This window comes from Gadus macrocephalus, chromosome 6, assembly GCF_031168955.1.
Source record: "Gadus macrocephalus chromosome 6, ASM3116895v1".
Classification (NCBI taxonomy): domain Eukaryota; kingdom Metazoa; phylum Chordata; class Actinopteri; order Gadiformes; family Gadidae; genus Gadus; species Gadus macrocephalus.
Genome location: NC_082387.1, coordinates 27,183,036 through 27,201,456, shown reverse-complemented (window position 1 = coordinate 27,201,456; position 18,421 = coordinate 27,183,036). Strand labels below are relative to the sequence as shown.

Here is an 18,421-nt window from a genome sequence, read left to right as displayed (position 1 = left end):
ATCCACCCGGCGTGTCGGGACAGGAGCCTCACAGACCAGTCAGTCCTCCGGAGCAGCTCGGGCCTTACAGGAGGTACCGTATGGTTTGGAGTCCTCTCTTCTCTCTCCTCTAATGCGGAACGGAAACCAGTTCTCACGGATCACCCAACCTCGGATCAACCTTCCTCTGGTGTAGCGGTCAGAACAATGTTTAACTTTAATGACACTAATATAATAACATACAACTAAAATAACCTCTACCAAAATGGGGAGGCAGCAAAATTAAATGTTTAGTTTCATAAACAGATACCAACCGTCTCTTCAACCATCGTAGGCGAGGACGTCACGGCTTTAGTTCACGATCAGGGTTGGATAATAAAATAACTACTTTATGATTCCCAGGGAGGTCATTATGACGTGAAGCATAGATTATTAATTAGCGCACTATTCCAGGGGTAACCGTGACGACACAGGAAGTGAAAGTGACAACACAGACAGGCGGTTGCTTCACAGAACTTTTATTTATGCAAAAGAAGGAGGGGGGGGGGGGGGCAAGAGGAGCAAAGCAGGGGGAGGGTGTTGCGGGGGTGGGGCTGTTAAATGGAGGGTGTAGCGGGGGGTGGGGGCTGTTAGAGGGGGGAGGGGGTGGAGCAGGTTCTGGTGCGCAGCGGGTCCAGCTGGAGCCTCCGTCACCAGGTGTGTGTGGTGGGGGGGGGGGGGGGCTTTGTACAATTAACGCTCAGATTAACGACTCCGGAGCAGAGAACCAGAGGATCAAAGGGAGGAGATACATCGTCATGGCAACCAAAACGGATCAAAGAAATACAAAAACAAAAAACAACTTAAAAACTGTAAAAGTGGAGGAGGAGCCGAGGGCGGCCATCTTGGAAGAGAGAGGCTCGGGGGGGGGGTCGGCGCGTCGGGCGTTCAGGAGACGTCTGAAACAGGAAGTGGAGAGGGGATGAGCGTCGCGGACAGGAAACGCTGTCTACACAAGAGCCCGCCTTCAGGTGGCTCTGTGGGGGGGGGCTGTGTGTATTGTAGTATGTTTTGTTATATGTGGTGTGTAGTGTATTTTAGTGTGTAGTGTGTATTGTAACATGTGGTGTAGTGCGTATTGTAACATGTGGTGTGTAGTGTATTTTAGTGTGTAGTGTGTGTATTGTAGTGTGTAGTGTATTTGAATGTACGCTGTGTATTGTATTTCATTTGTGGTGTGTGTATTGTTGTGTGTAGTGTGTTTTAGTGTGCGGTGATACTACTTACAACTGGCTGGCCGCGCTCCGTATCTTCGCATTATTTGGTCTTGTGTGAATTTCACAAAAGATTCATATTGTTCTGGAAGACAAGAGAGCATCTTTACTGACGGGGCCGCACAAGATGGCCGCCGGGCCGGCCCCAGCCCCAGCCTCATCTCCACCAACCCCCGTCAGGTTAGGAACACTGAAGGGGTTTGGAGCCTTTGAGAGGTGCGGTCAGAGAGATGTGGGGAGCTCACTTTGCCCCAGGACACCTGACCTTTACCCTTTACCCGTTTAGCTCTACGTCAGCCTGGCTAGCAGACAGATCGGTAGGTTAAACATGTTAAAAGTGATATTTGTAACACGGGGGTTGGTAGTTTAAAGACATGTCAACACTGTGGCCGGTAGTTTAAACACATGTTCACACCTGGGTTGGTAGTTAAAACACATGTTCACACCTGGGTTGGTAGTTTAAACACATGTTCACACCTGGGTTGGTAGTTTAAACACATGTTCACACCTTGGTTGGTAGTTTAAAGACATGTTCACACCTGGGTTGGTAGTTTAAAGACATGTTCACACCTGGGTTGGTAGTTTAAACACATGTTCACACCTTGGTTGGTAGTTTAAAGACATGTCAACACTGTGGCCGGTAGTTTAAACACATGTTCACACCTGGGTTGGTAGTTTAAACACATGTTCACACCTGGGTTGGTAGTTTAAACACATGTTCACACCTGGGTTGGTAGTTTAAACACATGTTCACACCTGGGTTGGTAGTTTAAACACATGTTCACACCGGGGTTGGGAGATTAAAGACCGTCAATGAATTGTTTAGTGTGGGATCGTTGGTTTAAAGTAGTGTGGGTGCTTTAGACAGTAAAAGTGGGTTGGTAGTTTGAATACATGAGATGATGGGAATCTTAAAGACACAAGATTTGTAGCTTCAATATCTGGGATATGAAGGTTAGAGTCTGGTTGGTAGTTTGACCCCTGACGGTCGTCTAAAGAGTCTGGTTGGTAGTTTGACCCCCGGCGGTCGTCTGCAGCGTCTGGTTGGTAGTTTGACCCCTGGCGGTCGTGTGGGGCGTACGGTGATGGGGTACCTGCGAGTTTTGTGTTAAGGATCTGTTCGTACTCCTCGCGGATCTTCTCCTCGTGGTCCTTCAGCAGACGCTCACACAGGTAGCTCACCTGGCGCAGGGTGAACCACGGCGCGTCCTTCCTGGAGCTGCCTGCCAATCACAGTGCAGCACGGTCGTCAGCACAGGGGAACACACCCTCTCATAACCTCAGCCCTTCATAGAGGAACACACCCTCTCATAACCTCAGCCCTTCATAGAGGAACACACCCTCTCATAACCTCAGCCCTTCATAGAACACACCCTCTCATAACCTCAGCCCTTCATAGAGGAACACACCCTCTCATAACCTCAGCCCTTCATAGAGGAACACACCCTCTCATAACCTCAGCCCTTCATAGAACACACCCTCTCATAACCTCAGCCCTTCATAGAGGAACACACCCTCTCATAACCTCAGCCCTTCATAGAACACACCCTCTCATAACCTCAGCCCTTCACAGGGGATCAACCCTCTCATAACCTTGCGAGAGCTCAGACCGACTAACGCTGAGCTCTAACCCGCTCCCTCGCTCTGCAGCAGGGCTTCCTGTCCTCCTCACTCGCTGAGCTCTAACCCGCCGCTCTGCAGCAGGGCTTCCTGTCCTCCTCACTCGCTGAGCTCTAACCCGCCGCTCTGCAGCAGGGCTTCCTGTCCTCCTCACTAGCGCTGAGCTCTAACCCACCGCTCTGCAGCAGGGCTTCCTGTCCTCCTCACTAGCGCTGAGCTCTAACCCGCCGCTCTGCAGCAGGGCTTCCTGTCCTCCTCACTAGCGCTGAGCTCTAACCCGCCGCTCTGCAGCAGGGCTTCCTGTCCTCCTCACTAGCGCTGAGCTCTAACCCGCCGCTCTGCAGCAGGGCTTCCTGTCCTCCTCACTAGCGCTGAGCTCTAACCCACCGCTCTGCAGCAGGGCTTCCTGTGCTCCTCACTAGCGCTGAGCTCTAACCCGCCGCTCTGCAGCAGGGCTTCCTGTCCTCCTCACTAGCGCTGAGCTCTAACCCGCCGCTCTGCAGCAGGGCTTCCTGTCCTCCTCACTAGCGCTGAGCTCTAACCCGCCGCTCTGCAGCAGGGCTTCCTGTCCTCCTCACTAGCGCTGAGCTCTAACCCGCCGCTCTGCAGCAGGGCTTCCTGTGCTCCTCACTCGATGAGCAGCTGATTGGATCCAGAGTCACTCAGAGCAACACAAAGGCCATGCAGCAGGGGGGGTACGCCCAGGTGGACGGGACCGCCCCGGGGGGCAGCTCTGTACCTGGGGGGGAGCAGGGCGCGGTCAGAGCGCTGCTGGGGCTGGCCGCCTCGCTCTGGTTGAAGGCGGCCTCCAGCTGCCGTCGCCGCTGGATACGGCTGTACTCATGACGGAGGTTCTGGAAGATCTGCTCTGTAACACAAGAGGGGCAGCAGCAGGGTCAGGTGGAGGCTGGTGGTGTAGGGTGGAGGCTGATGGTGTAGAGTGGAGGCTGGTGGTGTAGGGTGATGGTGTAGGGTGAAGGCTGATGGTGTAGAGTGGGGGCTGATGGTCTAGGGTGGAGGCTGATGGTGTAGGGTGGAGGCTGATGGTGTAGGGTGGAGGCTGGTGGTGTAGGGTGGAGGCTGGTGGTCTAGGGTGGAGGCTGATGGTGTAGGGTGGGGGCTGATGGTGTAGGGTGGGGGCTGATGGTGTAGGGTGGGGGCTGATGGTGTAGGGTGGAGGCTGATGGTGTAGGGTGGAGGCTGATGGTGGAGGGTGGAGGCTGATGGTGGAGGGTGGAGGCTGATGGTGTAGAATGAAGGCTGATTGTGTAGAGTGAAGGCTGATGGTGTAGGGTGGAGTCAGCTGGAGGCTGATGGTCTAGGGTGGGGGCTGATGGTCTAGGGTGGAGGCTGATGGTCTAGGGTGGGGGCTGATGGTCTAGGGTGGAGGCTGATGGTCTAGGGTGGAGGCTGATGGTCTAGGGTGGAGGCTGATGGACTAGGGTGGGGGCTGATGGTGTAGGGTGGAGGCTGGTGGTGTAGGGTGGGGGCTGATGGTGAAGGGTGGGGGCTGATGGTGAAGGGTGGGGGCTGATGGTGAAGGGTGGGGGCTGATGGTGTAGGGTGGAGGCTGATGGTGAAGGGTGGGGGCTGATGGTGTAGGGTGGAGGCTGATGGTAACCCTGGGGGATAGAACTTCCTTCAGAGCCATGTCCACTTCCTGTGTGGGGTAACTCTCAGTCAGAGCCAGCTCCACACGACGGACGTGCAGATTCAAAACAACACGCACCCCAATATCCCAGAAGGAGGTCAGCGAAGGCCCAGTGGGTCGCAGTCCAACGGGAAGTGCCCTCAGAGGGTATTACCCAACGGCCTGGGGCCCCATCACAAGAGTGTGTTCACCAGCTGACTCAGTGCCCCCCCCCCACCTCAAGAGGAGGAACTCAACCCTACTTCCTGCTCTCCCCGCCCCGTGCTCCTGGCTGGGGTCCGGCCCTGAGCACCTTGGGGGGGGGGCGAACGGGACTATCTGCCCGCCCCAGAGAGCGGAGGGTCCTGCCCCCAGACCCCCTGCCTGGGTTATCTGGGGCGGGGAGGCCATGACAGAGCGTGATAGTCGACCGTCGCCCCAGCCCTCTCGTTGGAGGCCATTTTGTGTCGTCTCTCCAGCCAGCGTGAGGAGGAGTGAGGGGCCTTCTATGGTTCTAATCCCCCCCCAGGGGTGTTGGTTCACCAGTGGAGGGGACAGACCCCAGGCTGTAGAGCCCCCGATGGAGGGGACATACCCCCAGGGCCCCGGCTGTAGAGCCCCCGATGGAGGGGACATACCCCCAGGGCCCCGGCTGTAGAGCCCCCGATGGAGGGGACAGACCCCCAGGGCCCCGGCTGTAGAGCCCCCGATGGAGGGGACATACCCCCAGGACCCCGGCTGTAGAGCCCCCAGTGGAGGGGACAGACCCCCAGGGCCCCGGCTGTAGAGCCCCCAGTGGAGGGGACATACCCCCAGGCTGTAGAGCCCCCAGTGGAGGGGACAGACCCCCAGGGCCCCGGCTGTAGAGCCCCCAGTGGAGGGGACAGACCCCCAGGGCCCCGGCTGTAGAGCCCCCAGTGGAGGGGACAGACCCCCAGGGCCCCGGCTGTAGAGCCCCCAGTGGAGGGGACATACCCCCAGGGCCCCGGCTGTAGAGCCCCCGATGGAGGGGACATACCCCCAGGGCCCCGGCTGTAGAGCCCCCAGTGGAGGGGACATACCCCCAGGGCCCCGGCTGTAGAGCCCCCAGTGGAGGGGACAGACCCCCAGGGCCCCGGCTGTAGAGCCCCCAGTGGAGGGGACATACCCCCAGGGCCCCGGCTGTAGAGCCCCCAGTGGAGGGGACATACCTCCAGGACCCCGGCTGTAGAGCCCCCAGTGGAGGGGACATACCCCCAGGACCCCGGCTGTAGAGCCCCCAGTGGAGGGGACATACCCCCAGGCCCGGGCCGTAGAGCCCTGTCCTCTCTGAAGCCTCCACCAGAGGCTTCAGAGAGGACAGGGCTCTACGGCCCGGGCCCTGGGCTGTAGAGCCCTGTCCAGTGCCCTACGGCCCGGGCCCTGGGCTGTAGAGCCCCGTCTAGGGCTCGTGTTCAGGTAGGCTTCACTGCAGTCCAGCTATAAAGTCATTAAGGATTTATTGAAGACTAGTTAGCGATGCTAAAGTGTAGGTTGGAGATGGTTATGTTTAGGTTTGAGTTATAGAGATGGTTATGTTTAGGCATTAGCTATGAGACTATAGAGATGTTATGTTCAGCTATGAGACTATAGAGATGTTATGTTCAGCTATGAGACTATAGAGATGTTATGTTCAGCTATGAGACTATAGAGATGTTATGTTCAGCTATGAGACTATAGAGATGTTATGTTCAGCTATGAGACTATAGAGATGTTATGTTCAGCTATGAGACTATAGAGATGTTATGTTCAGCTATGAGACTATAGAGATGTTATGTTCAGCTATGAGACTATAGAGATGTTATGTTCAGCTATGAGACTATAGAGATGGTTATGTTCGGCTATGAGACTATAAAAAGGTGGTTATTTTTAGGTATACAAATTGTTTACAAATCCATGATAATGGTCTCTTTTAAGTGAGGTATTCATTTGATTACAGCAACAGAATGTAAAGTGATTAGATTGACCTCACCATTCCAACTGCTTGAGGTCAGAATACCAGTCCACACCCAGCTGTAATCGGTCTACGGCCTTCATACATCAACTAACAATTCCACCCTCTTTACCACATCAAATCAACACACAATCCACCCCTCACGTTGTATCTTCACCTACAAAAATACAAAACTACTAGGATCCCATCCAAGACTGTTGCCAGGCAACAGTGACCCCGGCAATGACCAGGCTAGACAATCAATGGACTGGTCTGGGCCACAGACCTGGGATCAGATCAGGACACTGGGGGGACTGGGTGGACGTGATAACTGCGTGGAGAAACAGGAGGCTGGGGTGATGCCTCTGGACAGCACAGTGGGGGGAGGGGGGTCCACAAACCTGCTTTATCTCAGTGTATTCATAACCACCAAGAGTACCAAATAGCAAACAATGTTAACACAATCTCTTCAATAACTGCATGGTCAGAATGCGACACTAGTGAAGTGTCAGTTATCACTAGTGGACACTGGATCTACCTGCGACCGGGGCGTAACTCACCTGGACAGGTGTGTCTCCACCCAGAAGCAGCCCCGACAGGTTGGATTGACAGCTAATAAAGTATGGAATTCTTCTGCTGCTCCTGTCCTGAGTTCAGCAGAAGGTTCCACCTGACCACATCTCCGGACTCTGTCACTAATGAAAGCCAAACAATGGCTGACACTCCCTCACCCCTCCCCCCACTGAATCTTCCTTTCACTTGCATTCTGACTCGTTTTCATCTCTGGGTTTCTCTTTGGCTTTGGAGATACTAGCGCCATTCCCAGTGCTTCTAGTACAGCTGTACTGCCACCGAGCTTGGGAGAAAGAAACAACCTCACAGGAAGCCATCGACGGTCCACCCTTTAGCTCAAACATTAGCTGCTAACACTGAGCCCCGCTCAGGGGGAAACACAGGAGAGAGAGTCCGGGGGGAGAGCTTTTAGTGGGGGAGAATGTTTAAACACACACACACACACCAGCTTTCATTAGCACCATGACGCTGCAGTTCAGAGTCCAGTGGAGCTCGCTGATTCTCAGACACAATTCAGATCTTTAATCCAAAGAAGAAAATAGATATTTGATGAAGATATCGGTGTATAGAAAGCAGGCTCATTGTCGATGGATAAGCATCTGGTTGGGCCAACTAAGACAAAACAAATCAAGCCGTATTGGTCGATCAGTCTCTGCTCTCTACAGATATTACACCTCATATTCCTATGAAGCTCTGAAGCTTCATAGAAAGGGGGGGGGGGGGTGTATCTGCCGAACGACAAAAGATAACGATGGCAGACAGGCTCTGCTGGAGTCCAGGTATGAGCCCTCAGGGGGGGGGGCTCTATAGAGACCATCAGTACGACATGCTGACCAAACACAGCTGACAGGTGAGACCGCCTCAGAGCCGACAGGTGAGACCGCCTCAAGAGCCGACAGGTGAGACCGCCTCAGAGCCGACAGGTGAGACCGCCTTAGAGAGACCACTGACTCCCCGGTGGGTTGGAACCTCCACTAGCTGCTCGCTGACGCATCAAAGATTTTGTGTGCACGTTGTTTTGATAGCTTGGAAAGCTCTTTAGCCTTGAACATTAAAGACTCCCAGGACCCGGGGAGACCCCAGGCTGGGTTTGGGGGCCGGAACCCCATTGACACCGAACAAACAGAGTGGGTTCAGGGGCCTCTGGCTACCGTCGGGGCCCGGGGAGCCACTGGGCACCAGCTTACACTCATTGAAATTCTCCCCACAGTCACTCTGAGTCAATACGTTTTATTGAAACAGGAAAGAGGGGCTGCGTGGAATAGGGAACCACCTTCCTGCTAACGACACGCCACCCCAGACAGCCAGAGGTGACCGGCACACGTAGCACCCGCTCATAACGCAGGCCTCGCATGTCAGATACTGATACAATAAATAATAAATAAGGAGAAATCATGGGAGCATTGGTACTGTGCTCCATCTTGGATAAAGAGACGACGCGGGGAACATGACGACTCAGAGCTCGGGCGTCTGAACTACAGAGCTGGAGATGTTGTGTGACACAGCGGGGAGGGCGATAGATAATGAAGGTTCATGCCCTGTATTATTGTACAGGGGAGATGTCCTCTACCTCCTTTAACCGGTGATTCTGCATCCCGCCTAAAGTCTCGGGACTAGACTGAACCCTAATCCTAGTCTTGGGAATGGCTCACCGCCTCCTAATCCGACTCAACTCTTTCCAGGAAGAGATTGAATAACATCAAAATACAAGACAAACCCTTTGTAAAGGAACAGAAACTAACAGCCCAGGCATTAGCTACTGTCGACCTGCAGACTGTGATTGGACAAAATCACCACAACCCCATTCAGCAGGGGGTCTCCAGGTGATCACCAGAACCAGACACAGTGGGGGTCTCCAGGCCCAGACAGCGGGGGTCTCCAGGTGATCACCAGACCCAGACACAACGAGACCCGTTCTCTCCGCCTGAATGCGCTGGTTTTCACACCAATGGGGGGGCTGGCGGAGAAGGGAGGGGAGGCTGTTCACCCCCCCCATCCCGCACCGGACACTCGAGGCCCGGTGAAGAGCAGCCCTACCGGCTACCAGCTCATTATCGGCCGTCCAGGATTTATATTCCTAAAGAGTGTCAACGTTAGGGGTCTTTAAAATAGGACTCGGTTGCGAGCCGCCGGATAACAAAAGGCAGGACCCAGAGTTAGCATACAGGCCATTGTTTCACAGCTATTGTGTTTTAAATCAATGTTTAAAGGGTTCTCATTGTTTTTCATTGTTAGCCACCGCACAATACTCTTAACACGGGCTTTGGAACGGGGTTCGGCGGCGATGGTTCAGTTTGGGAGACAATTCTAGAAATAGGATTTGCTCCAACAATGCGTGAAGATAAGTTGTGTTTGAGGAGCATTGGGGCCGACGTCTGCTGCTCAGACCTGCACATGAGAGACAGAACCATCCGCACACCGAGGGCCTGGTGCTGTGTCCGTCAACACCAAAGGCCCGGGTTAGAGACAGAACCATTCGCACACCGAGCGCCTGGCACCGGGTACGTTCGGATGGTCGGTCCGAGGAAGGAGAGGCTCTTTGTAGAGAGCTAGCCGACCTAGCGGTAGCTCGGCGAGGCTAAAGCTTTACCTTCCAACCCCCAACCCTGGCTCACCCCCTCCCCCATGTCGGCCCCATCCCCCCCCCCCCGACCCTCCATCTTAACCACATCCATACCTGGGGTCAGCCGGGTCTCCCCTCCGGCGGTGGGAACCGGGGACATCGAGGGGTTGTCGACCGGCGGGCGGAGGTTGCACCTCTGCGGTGAGGGAGTGCTCGGAGCCCCCGGTAGCGGGCTGCACCGCCTCCGCTTGGGGGACCCGGGGCTGAGGAGGGCCTCGAACTCCAGGGATCGCTTCAACGTCGCTCCGCAGGCCATGGCGGTCCGCGGTACCGAAGGATTACTGTGATCTGAGGGGGAAACGACCCGTAGAAAGACCCGACGTTTTTTCGCGGATCTCCCGGTTCCTTTCTTGTGGTCACAGCGACGACTGGAGCTGAGGCCCCGCCCTCTGGTTCATACGTCACACAGCGGAGCGTACCATCCGGAGGGGAGCAGGGGGGGACTCAGCATTCAAAATAGAGTCATGGTGTACACAATTACGCAGACAGATATAATTCTTTCTTGTGGTCACAGCGACGAGTCTCCGACTCAGCGCTGAGTGGTACCTCCGAAGGTACGCTCGGTACGCTCCCCCCTTATCCTCCTTGGATGGTACGCTCCGCCATGTGACGTAGTGACCAGGCTGGTTCATACGTCACAGGGCGGAGCGTACCATCCAGAAGGGAGCAGGGGGGAGCTCAACTTTCAAATTGGAGGTATACTAATTACGCAGATATTGGATACGTGTGTTAAATAAACGAATGCTAAGCGATTGTTTTTTCAATTCTACGCTGCAATTAGTAAAGTTCATATCTATTCATGGATGTTTATTTTAAACCGTTTTTGTCTTCGCGCACCGAGGTTCGTGTTTGTTGAGCTGTTTTGAATTGAACTTTAAAGGTTCACCAGCCCTCAGATCTCCAGGTCAATAGAAAGCAGTCCGACTCAGAGAGGACCATTCACACTGCATCATCAGCATCAGAGCTCCTCAAAGTCAGTGTCCTGGGTTCATATTAAAATACGTACATTCAGGGCCAGCCCTGACCAATTTGGCGCCCTAGGCAAGATTTTTGCTGGCGCCCCCTACCCCGTTGGATCGCACAGTAAATTCAACTACCAATGTTCATAAACTCAGAGAAGCTACAAAGCTTTGTCTTTGAGACTCTTTGATTTTAGATAGAAAATTAAACACACGAAACGTATTACAAACCAAGTAACAAGCAATGAATCACTCATACAATAAGTATGCACAAAATACTGCAAAGAAATGCATGATGTTTACTAAAGGCATTCATAAGCAAAATAATAGAGTTCAGATTCAAATTATTGTAAATACAATTAAATGTAGTATGGTTTATCTAATTTGGTTCTAACCAGAGATTAAACAAGCACTCAACTGAAGTGTAAAAAAAATACAAAATTAGGGCTGTGCAGAGGTAGACGGGACAGCAGCACCTGATGCTGTGTCACTGGGGGTGGTACTGAAATATTTTAAAAGTGCATCTGAAGGGAGAAGAGAAGTATATGTGACGACTGCATGTTACATTTTAATAAAAAAAACAGATGCTTGGTGTGCTATACATGAGACTAATATAGACTAATGAAAATGTGATGAGATTCATTCAACTTTATTGTCATTGCAATGCAATTCAGTCTCACCACAGTGCAAAAAACAATAAAGTGCAGTGAAATGAATGTATATATAGCCTATGAATGATATGTGAAAGCTATGGTGTGAAATATTAACATTAATTCACTTTAACTGCACACTCTTGACCCCGCCCCCCTCACAGAGGGCAGGTACAGAGCAACGAGCCAGGCAGGCACCCAGAAAAAAGGCTTCTCCATTATTTAATAGCCTTTGTAATGACTTTATGTTGCTGTGGGCTTAAATAATATTTCGAAATAATAGTAGTAATGGCACTGAAAAAAAAAAGTAGTATTATATATATATATATGTATATATGTATATAATTATTATTATTATTTTTTATTTATTTTTTCTCCCCCCGTTTTCGGCGCCCCCCGCGGATGACGGCGCCCCAAGCATTTGCCTATACTGCCTATGCCTAGGGCCGGCTCTGCGTACATTCCTTTGTCCAGGAAGTGTAATCGTCCTAGTGTCATTTTGGGCATTTCAACCTCATTATTTTTTTATGACAAGAGTAAATCATTTCTCATTCCTCACAGAATCCATGTCCAGCAAAGTGTGAACATGAATCTGGGAGGGTAAGGATCCGACCAGTAAAGAGCCGTCCAGTATTATTACTCCCCTCACGCTCGGCCAAAGCATTTTTTTTAATACTAATCCACTGTTACTAACACTATTTCCAAAGTTTTTGTACTCAGTGTAACAGTGCTGGTTCTTTTCAACACAATCGTTACATTAAAAGCATTAAATGCCTCTAAAGTCCATAACATTGTTGTACACAGAAGTCCTTTTGTACCTCAAACCAGACTTTGGGCAATGAAAGACGCACTACAATGTTTGAGTTCTTCTCCCAGCACGGAGACGGCGTTTACAAAAAAGCCCAACAGCGCATGTGTCTCCTGAGGAAGCTGAAAGGGTTCGATGTCAGAAAGGACATTTTATTAACGGTTTATCAGACACTGATGGAATCTGTCTTCTCCTTCAACATTACATCTTGGTACAGCTTCCTAACAAGCAGATGCAAGGGAAAACTGGCTAGGATAATTAAGCAGGCAAGCAATACAACCCGCATCCAAAAAAAAACAGTTTCCAGACTTGCACACTCAAGCAGTGGAGAGGAAGACCAATTCCATTCTCCTGGATCCCTCCCGTCCCCTCTCCTGGATCCCTCCCGTCCCCTCTCCTGGATCCCTCCCGTCCCCTCTCCTGGATCCCTCCCGTCCCCTCTCCTGGATCCCTCCCACCTCCTCCACAGCTGCTTTGAGCTGCTTCCATCAGGCAGAAGATGCAGAGTGCCTCTAGCCAAAACATCTCTACACAAATCCTTCACACCCAAGGCAATACACACACACAATATACTCCTTACACAAGCACCACATAAACACAATTAGAGAACAGATGCCTTCAATCAAAGACAATTTTCTAATATGGCAACATATTGGACAAATAAAGCTTTTGAACTTTATCACATCATTCGTTAAGAATATACATTAGAAATCTAAAAAATACGCTCATAATTCTCTTTGATCAGGTAACAGTTCTGTGTGTATGCATGCCAGTCAGTAGGTCGCCAACTGCTATCGCTTCTTACTACTAAAACTAGTTTCGGTTTGGAGTCAGACGCACTCAGCACTTCGTTTCAGCTGACGAACAGGGGGGTCCAAGGGTGGCTGCTGAGGTCACAGCTGGGCAGCATTAGCAGCGCGGCTAGCATTAGCAATACATTCAATCACTTATGGTGTCGTGAAACATTAATATGTAAAATTAAATTAATGTATTCTGTTAGAATTTACCATAATTAGCCGTACAATTACCTTAAATATCTAGATATAGCCATATATTTAGATATAGGATGTACAAAGTGGAGGATGGGGAAGGGACTCCACCAGCCTCCGGTCTGTCAGCAATAAATAGGATCTTATCTTATAACACATAATATTATCGTCCTTATATGAAGATATAATACGACATGGAGCTCCACAGAGTCCCATAGCCTGTCCTGAACAGACCCTTCATTCATATGGAATCTGGAGACGGAAAGTACTAATACCATAACGGTGTCATAACTTCATCATCGTCATCGGATTCTTATATTAAATCATTATTGTTGTAGATAAAAGGTTGTAACTAACTATATTTAATTAAGGTGTCCTAATTAACCTTATACTCCTTCCCCGCCACCTCCTCCTGCTCCTCCCCCCCTGTCCACCTCCTGCTGCCCCCCCTTGCCCACCTCCTGCTGCCCCCCCTTGCCCACCTCCTGCTGCCCCCCCTTGCCCACCTCCCGCTGGCTCCCCCAGGGGGTGGCCAGGCCATAGGAGCTGATCCCCGTTCCGGACACCTCGGGCTGGGTCGGTCCTGACTCCCGGGGGGTTGGGGTCCCGGCCCTCCGACGCCAGCAGGCCCCTCCCCCCGTGAGACACCGCAGCCGGACCACCAGGGCCAGCCGGATCTCCTGGCAGCGCAGTGCATAGAGCAGGGGGTTGACGGCGGAGTTGACCAGGCACAGCATGCTGCAGAAGGCGAAGGCCCTCCTCTGGGCCGGGCTGAGCGCCGTGGAGACGTCGGCCAGCATGAAGCCCAGCACCGGCAGCCAGCAGCCCACCAGGATGAGCAGCACCAGGCTCAGGGTGCGCGCCAGCCGGATGTCCAGCCGGACGCGGGCGCGCTGCGGGCCGGTGGCGGCCTGCAGCGCGGCCATGGCGGCCGTGTGGAGGCGGGCCTTCCAGAGGATCATGGCGTAGGCGGCCAGGATGACCAGCAGCTCCAGAACAATGGCGGCCGTCCAGCAGAACTGGAAGCTGAGGCTGACGTAGGGGAAGAGCTCGGAGCAGGGCGGCCACAGCCCGGTGGAGCACTGCCAGCCCATCAGCGGGAGGAAGGAGACCAGGACGGTGGCGGTCCAGAGCAGCAGCAGCGCGAGGAGGGCGCGGCGCCGGGTCAGCACCGCCCGGTAGCTGTGCGAGCGGTGCAGGCACAGGAAGCGGTCGAAGGCGGTGAGCAGCAGGCTGCCCACCGAGCCGCTGAAGGCCAGCGTCACGCCGCCCAGCTTCACCAGCGAGGCGGCCGGCCCATCACGCCGCCCGAAGAGGTGGAAGTCCACGAAGCTGACGGAGTAGAAGGCGCTGGCCAAGAGGTCGGCCAGCGCCAGGCTGCCCATGAAGAGGAAGGTGGGGCGGCGGCGCAGCGCGGGGCAGCAGGCGATGAGGCACAGCACCAGCCCGTTCTCCAGCAGGGCCACGGCCCCCGCCAGCAGGCCCAGCACCCCGATGGCCTTCTGCTCGCCGGGGTACAGCACCATGAAGAAGTCCAGGCCCTGGGGGGCCCCTGGGGCCGGGGGGAACACAGCGGTACATGAAGCGGCCCGGGCCCTCGAGTGGAGGCTAACAGCGAACGTCTTATTGGACACGAGGAGCCGGCAGGGATGAGGGCGACCGGCTCATCTCTGCGGGCATTCAGGTCCTAACCCAGAGCCCATTCAGGTCCTAACCCAGAGCCCATTCAGGTCCTAACCCAGAGCCCATTCAGGTCCTAACCCAGAGCCCATTCAGGTCCTAACCCAGAGCCCATTCAGGTCCTAACCCAGAGCCCATTCAGGTCCTAACCCAGAGCCCATTCAGGTTCTAACCCAGAGCCCATTCAGGTTCTAACCCAGAGCCCATTCAGGTTCTAACCCACAACCCATTCAGGTCCTAACCCAGAGCCCATTCAGGTTCTAACCCACAACCCATTCAGGTCCTAACCCACAACCCATTCAGGTCCTAACCCACAACCCATTCAGGTTCTAACCCAGAGCCCATTCAGGTTCTAACCCACAACCCATTCAGGTTCTTACCCACAACCCATTCAGGTCCTAACCCACAACCCATTCAGGTTCTAACCCACAACCCATTCAGGTCCTAACCCACAACCCATTCAGGTTCTAACCCACAACCCATTCAGGTTCTAACCCACAACCCATTCAGGTTCTAACCCAGAGCCCATTCAGGTTCTAACCCACAACTTTTCCCCTGGCAGTGAAACCCCCTCCACATAGCAATCACATAGTTTCAGAATGATTGAAATAGGCAGAACATGTCATTGAAAGCCATACAACATAATACACATTTATACATTTACACACATGTACACACACACACACACACACACACACACACACACACACACACACACACACACACACACACACACACACACACACACACACACACACACACACACACACACACACACACACACACACACACACACACACACACACACACACACATTTCACATGTGGGTACCTGTAGGTATTACTGAGGAGTTCTCCATCGGTGGTCTTAATGCCTTGGTTACACCAGAGGTGGAACCCTCCCACATATGCTGTCTGCTTCAGCTGTGATTCGTTTCTGAAGAAATTAGTTAAATTAGTTTACTTTTAAAATTGCAGTCTTTCCCTGCAATATTCCGGAACATTTCCTGCATTGGTTTATGTGGAATCGGGTACATGGATCAAGACCTATCATTACTTTTTATTTTTTTTCTGATTTATTCTCACATTTGGCATAACGTTTATATAAATCATGATCTAGACCGAGATGTCCCAATCACTCAAGCCATGTGACCTGCTAGGTGCTATATGCTGCCCCCTTTGGGAAATAATTATGTTCTTTACTCAAAGGTAAAAGTAATCGGTATTTCTGCTAGGATGCACATTTAATACATTTATCATGTGTAATGATCGTTATGGGAAAATATTTTATAATTTGACCTCGTCATGCCCCTCAAGTTATAGCACATTATCTAAGGTACAAAGTCTAAATCAAACTTAAGACTCAATGCATTATCCCGATAGATGGAACCTATTGAAGTAAATATAAGCACATGAATAAATTTGAATTTGTGCTCATCATTCATGGATTTTACATTTGTTTGTTCTAATATTTATTTATTCCACCAATGGTAAAAGGGGTGGAGGGCATGTTGCATCAGTATTTCATAAGGGTTCCCTGGAAATTACACCACTTTGAGGTCATCCTCTTCCCCTATTTAGCATCTCTGAGACCTGGTGCTATTTCAGTTTCCTGAGACCCACAACGGAAACGTAGACAGTACTAAGTGCCAGTGGTAATAATACAAAAGGCATTGTCATATAAATAGATGCAAAAATATCATTTTGTAAACAATTTAAGTGTGCAAAAGAATATACACAATAAGATGAACTACTTTGTGGTCATTCCACTTCTTAGGAGAGTAGACTTTGTCATATTAACAGTAGCCCACCCCAGGCTGCGTCGAGGGGAAATACCCCCCACCTCATCCTCTACTCTACATGCTCTGTTCCGGAATAAAGATAGAAAACGGCTTTGAATCTATCTCAAACAGACATCCAAAACAAACATGACTTAATAAACATAAAATACCTTGAAGATGATTTTTTTCAATGATACCTTGAAACCACCTTTAGAGACCAGTATTTCTGATGAGATTAAATGATGTTGATAGAGTATGTGATGGCGATGCGCTCTGGGGAGATATCCTTTACACAATGTGACGAGCAGCACACAACAGCAGAGGATGACTGGGTTGTGGTGAGGAGGAGGAGATGATTGCAGCCAGTAGATTGACACATCGGTCACCACTTATTCATGAGGCCTCATTTTCAAATACTTTAAAATAACTTAGCAGAAGGCCGGATGCATTTTGAAGTGAGGCTTAGAACTATCAAAGCATATCAAAACATGCTGCACCACTACCACAAGTAGGGGCTGATAGCGACTGTCCAGAGTGCAGTGTAGCATCATTAATGTTTGTCCTAGTTACCTCAGAGTGGGTTCATTTCAGTAGTGCCTCGTGTGGGAGTTAATGCTAGATATTGTGAGTAAAATATTCCTGTGAATGTTTTTTTAATCAGATGTGCAGCACAACATGGTATTGTAGAGTTCCATCCTTATGGTTGCACAGGAAACCGTATGATAAGGTGACTGAAGTGTTCCAACACCTGATCCAGAGGTCCTTCAACCTCTATTACCGGATCGAATCTTGCGACGGCCTCACCTGAATTAGGCCATTCCATGCTTCTGGCGAAGAAAAAATTATCATTTTTTATCTATATATTATATCCATCCGTCACAAGTTTTCCTACTGTCTGTGTTTTATTAAAACAGGCTATCATCGAACTTGACAGCCTTATAGAATAAAAGCTTATCTGACTGATGGTAGAGGTGACAGACTCCTACGGTTCTGACTGCAGTGTTGTGACGTCCTCTATGATCGTGTCCCTTCAAGGAGCTTTAATCTGCATCGACCTTAGTCCCGGCTCCGGTCTCCAAGGGCCTCTCCACGCCCCCATGGGGCCCACATCAAGACCCCCCCTTGCCAAGGGATGTCTCCCAAAACCCAAAGGAAGGAAGGCAGAAGAGGTGTGTGTGTGTGTGTGTGTGTGTGTGTGGGGGGGGGGGGGGGCAGACTCACCAAACCTGGCAGAAAACTGAGATGTTTGTGTTTGGTTTGATGAACACTAGGTAGGGCCTGTATATATGAACTGTTTAGACACAGCCTGGAGACAAGGATAGAATGAATCAATGCATTTTCAATTTTTTCAGCCTGTCACACATTAAGTCATGTGGAAGACATAATTCATTTCAGAATGATGAATAAATGTGGTTGCCTTTTTCTTGTTGGCGCTCTTAATTACTCTTAATTACTTGTTGACACTATTGAGAAGCCAGGGAATCAAGCATTTCATTGGCCGTTCTGGGCAGAAGACCATCAATGTGAAACTTGGTGTTCCTTCGCACTTTGGAGAGACGAAAGAGTTCCTTGATGAGCCCCGCGCGTTTGAAGCCCCCCCCCCCAGACCCTCGTCGGCTCCACATCAAAGATCACTCATAAAGCTTTTGTCTCTCTGTGCAGTTGGGTCTTTTTTAAGGGCCCACTTGTAAAACCCTTCTGTCCAGTACGGTCCTTTAAGGTGTGAGGGCCGACAGCACACGTCAGACTCAAGGCCCCCTACCACCGGGTTCCTCCCAGACCTCAGAGCAGACGATGGGCCTACCGTCAGACTCAAGGCCCCCTACCACCGGGTTCCTCCCAGACCTCAGAGCAGAAGATGGGCCTACCGTCAGACTCAAGGCCCCCTACCACCGGGTTCCTCCCAGACCTCAGAGCAGAAGATGG

The 18,421-nt window shown here is 51.5% G+C and overlaps 2 protein-coding genes across 3 annotated transcripts; both read right to left on the bottom strand.

Annotated features, from left to right (window-relative positions):
* Window positions 1-482: 482 nt before the first annotated feature.
* akirin1 (akirin 1) lies at window positions 483-10,018 on the bottom strand. Its single transcript, XM_060053405.1, has 5 exons — window positions 9,684-10,018; window positions 3,592-3,720; window positions 2,327-2,455; window positions 1,246-1,317; window positions 483-917 (listed from the first exon to the last, which is right to left on the bottom strand). Exons 1-5 carry the CDS (start codon window positions 9,883-9,885, stop codon window positions 907-909), a joined length of 543 nt encoding a protein of 180 aa, XP_059909388.1. The 5' UTR covers window positions 9,886-10,018; the 3' UTR covers window positions 483-906.
* A 2,159-nt stretch (window positions 10,019-12,177) lies between these two features.
* cnr2 (cannabinoid receptor 2) lies at window positions 12,178-16,810 on the bottom strand. Of its 2 annotated transcripts, none has more exons than XM_060053382.1 (3): window positions 16,666-16,810; window positions 15,547-15,651; window positions 12,178-14,587 (listed from the first exon to the last, which is right to left on the bottom strand). In XM_060053382.1, the coding sequence occupies exons 2-3, from the start codon at window positions 15,620-15,622 to the stop codon at window positions 13,422-13,424; spliced, it is 1,242 nt and encodes a 413-aa protein (XP_059909365.1). In that variant the 5' UTR covers window positions 15,623-15,651; window positions 16,666-16,810; the 3' UTR covers window positions 12,178-13,421. The 2 variants fall into 2 exon arrangements, with proteins under 2 accessions (XP_059909365.1, XP_059909366.1); XM_060053383.1 differs by having other exon boundaries at window positions 16,693-16,799.
* Window positions 16,811-18,421: the final 1,611 nt, after the last annotated feature.

What these genes read in the sequence shown, in the direction of transcription:
- akirin1 (XM_060053405.1), bottom strand. Translation starts at nt 9,885, where the DNA reads ATGGCCTGCGGAGCGACGTTGAAGCGATCCCTGGAGTTCGAGGCCCTC. An exon ending in GGAGACCCGGCTGACCCCAG is followed by an intron (nt 3,721 to 9,683) that starts GTATGGATGTGG and finishes CTTGTGTTACAG; the next exon opens with AGCAGATCTTCCAGAACCTC. An exon ending in CGCGCCCTGCTCCCCCCCAG is followed by an intron (nt 2,456 to 3,591) that starts GTACAGAGCTGC and finishes TGTGATTGGCAG; the next exon opens with GCAGCTCCAGGAAGGACGCG.
- cnr2 (XM_060053382.1), bottom strand. Translation starts at nt 15,622, where the DNA reads ATGTGGGAGGGTTCCACCTCTGGTGTAACCAAGGCATTAAGACCACCG. An exon ending in CTCCTCAGTAATACCTACAG is followed by an intron (nt 14,588 to 15,546) that starts GTACCCACATGT and finishes CCCCGGCCCCAG; the next exon opens with GGGCCCCCCAGGGCCTGGAC.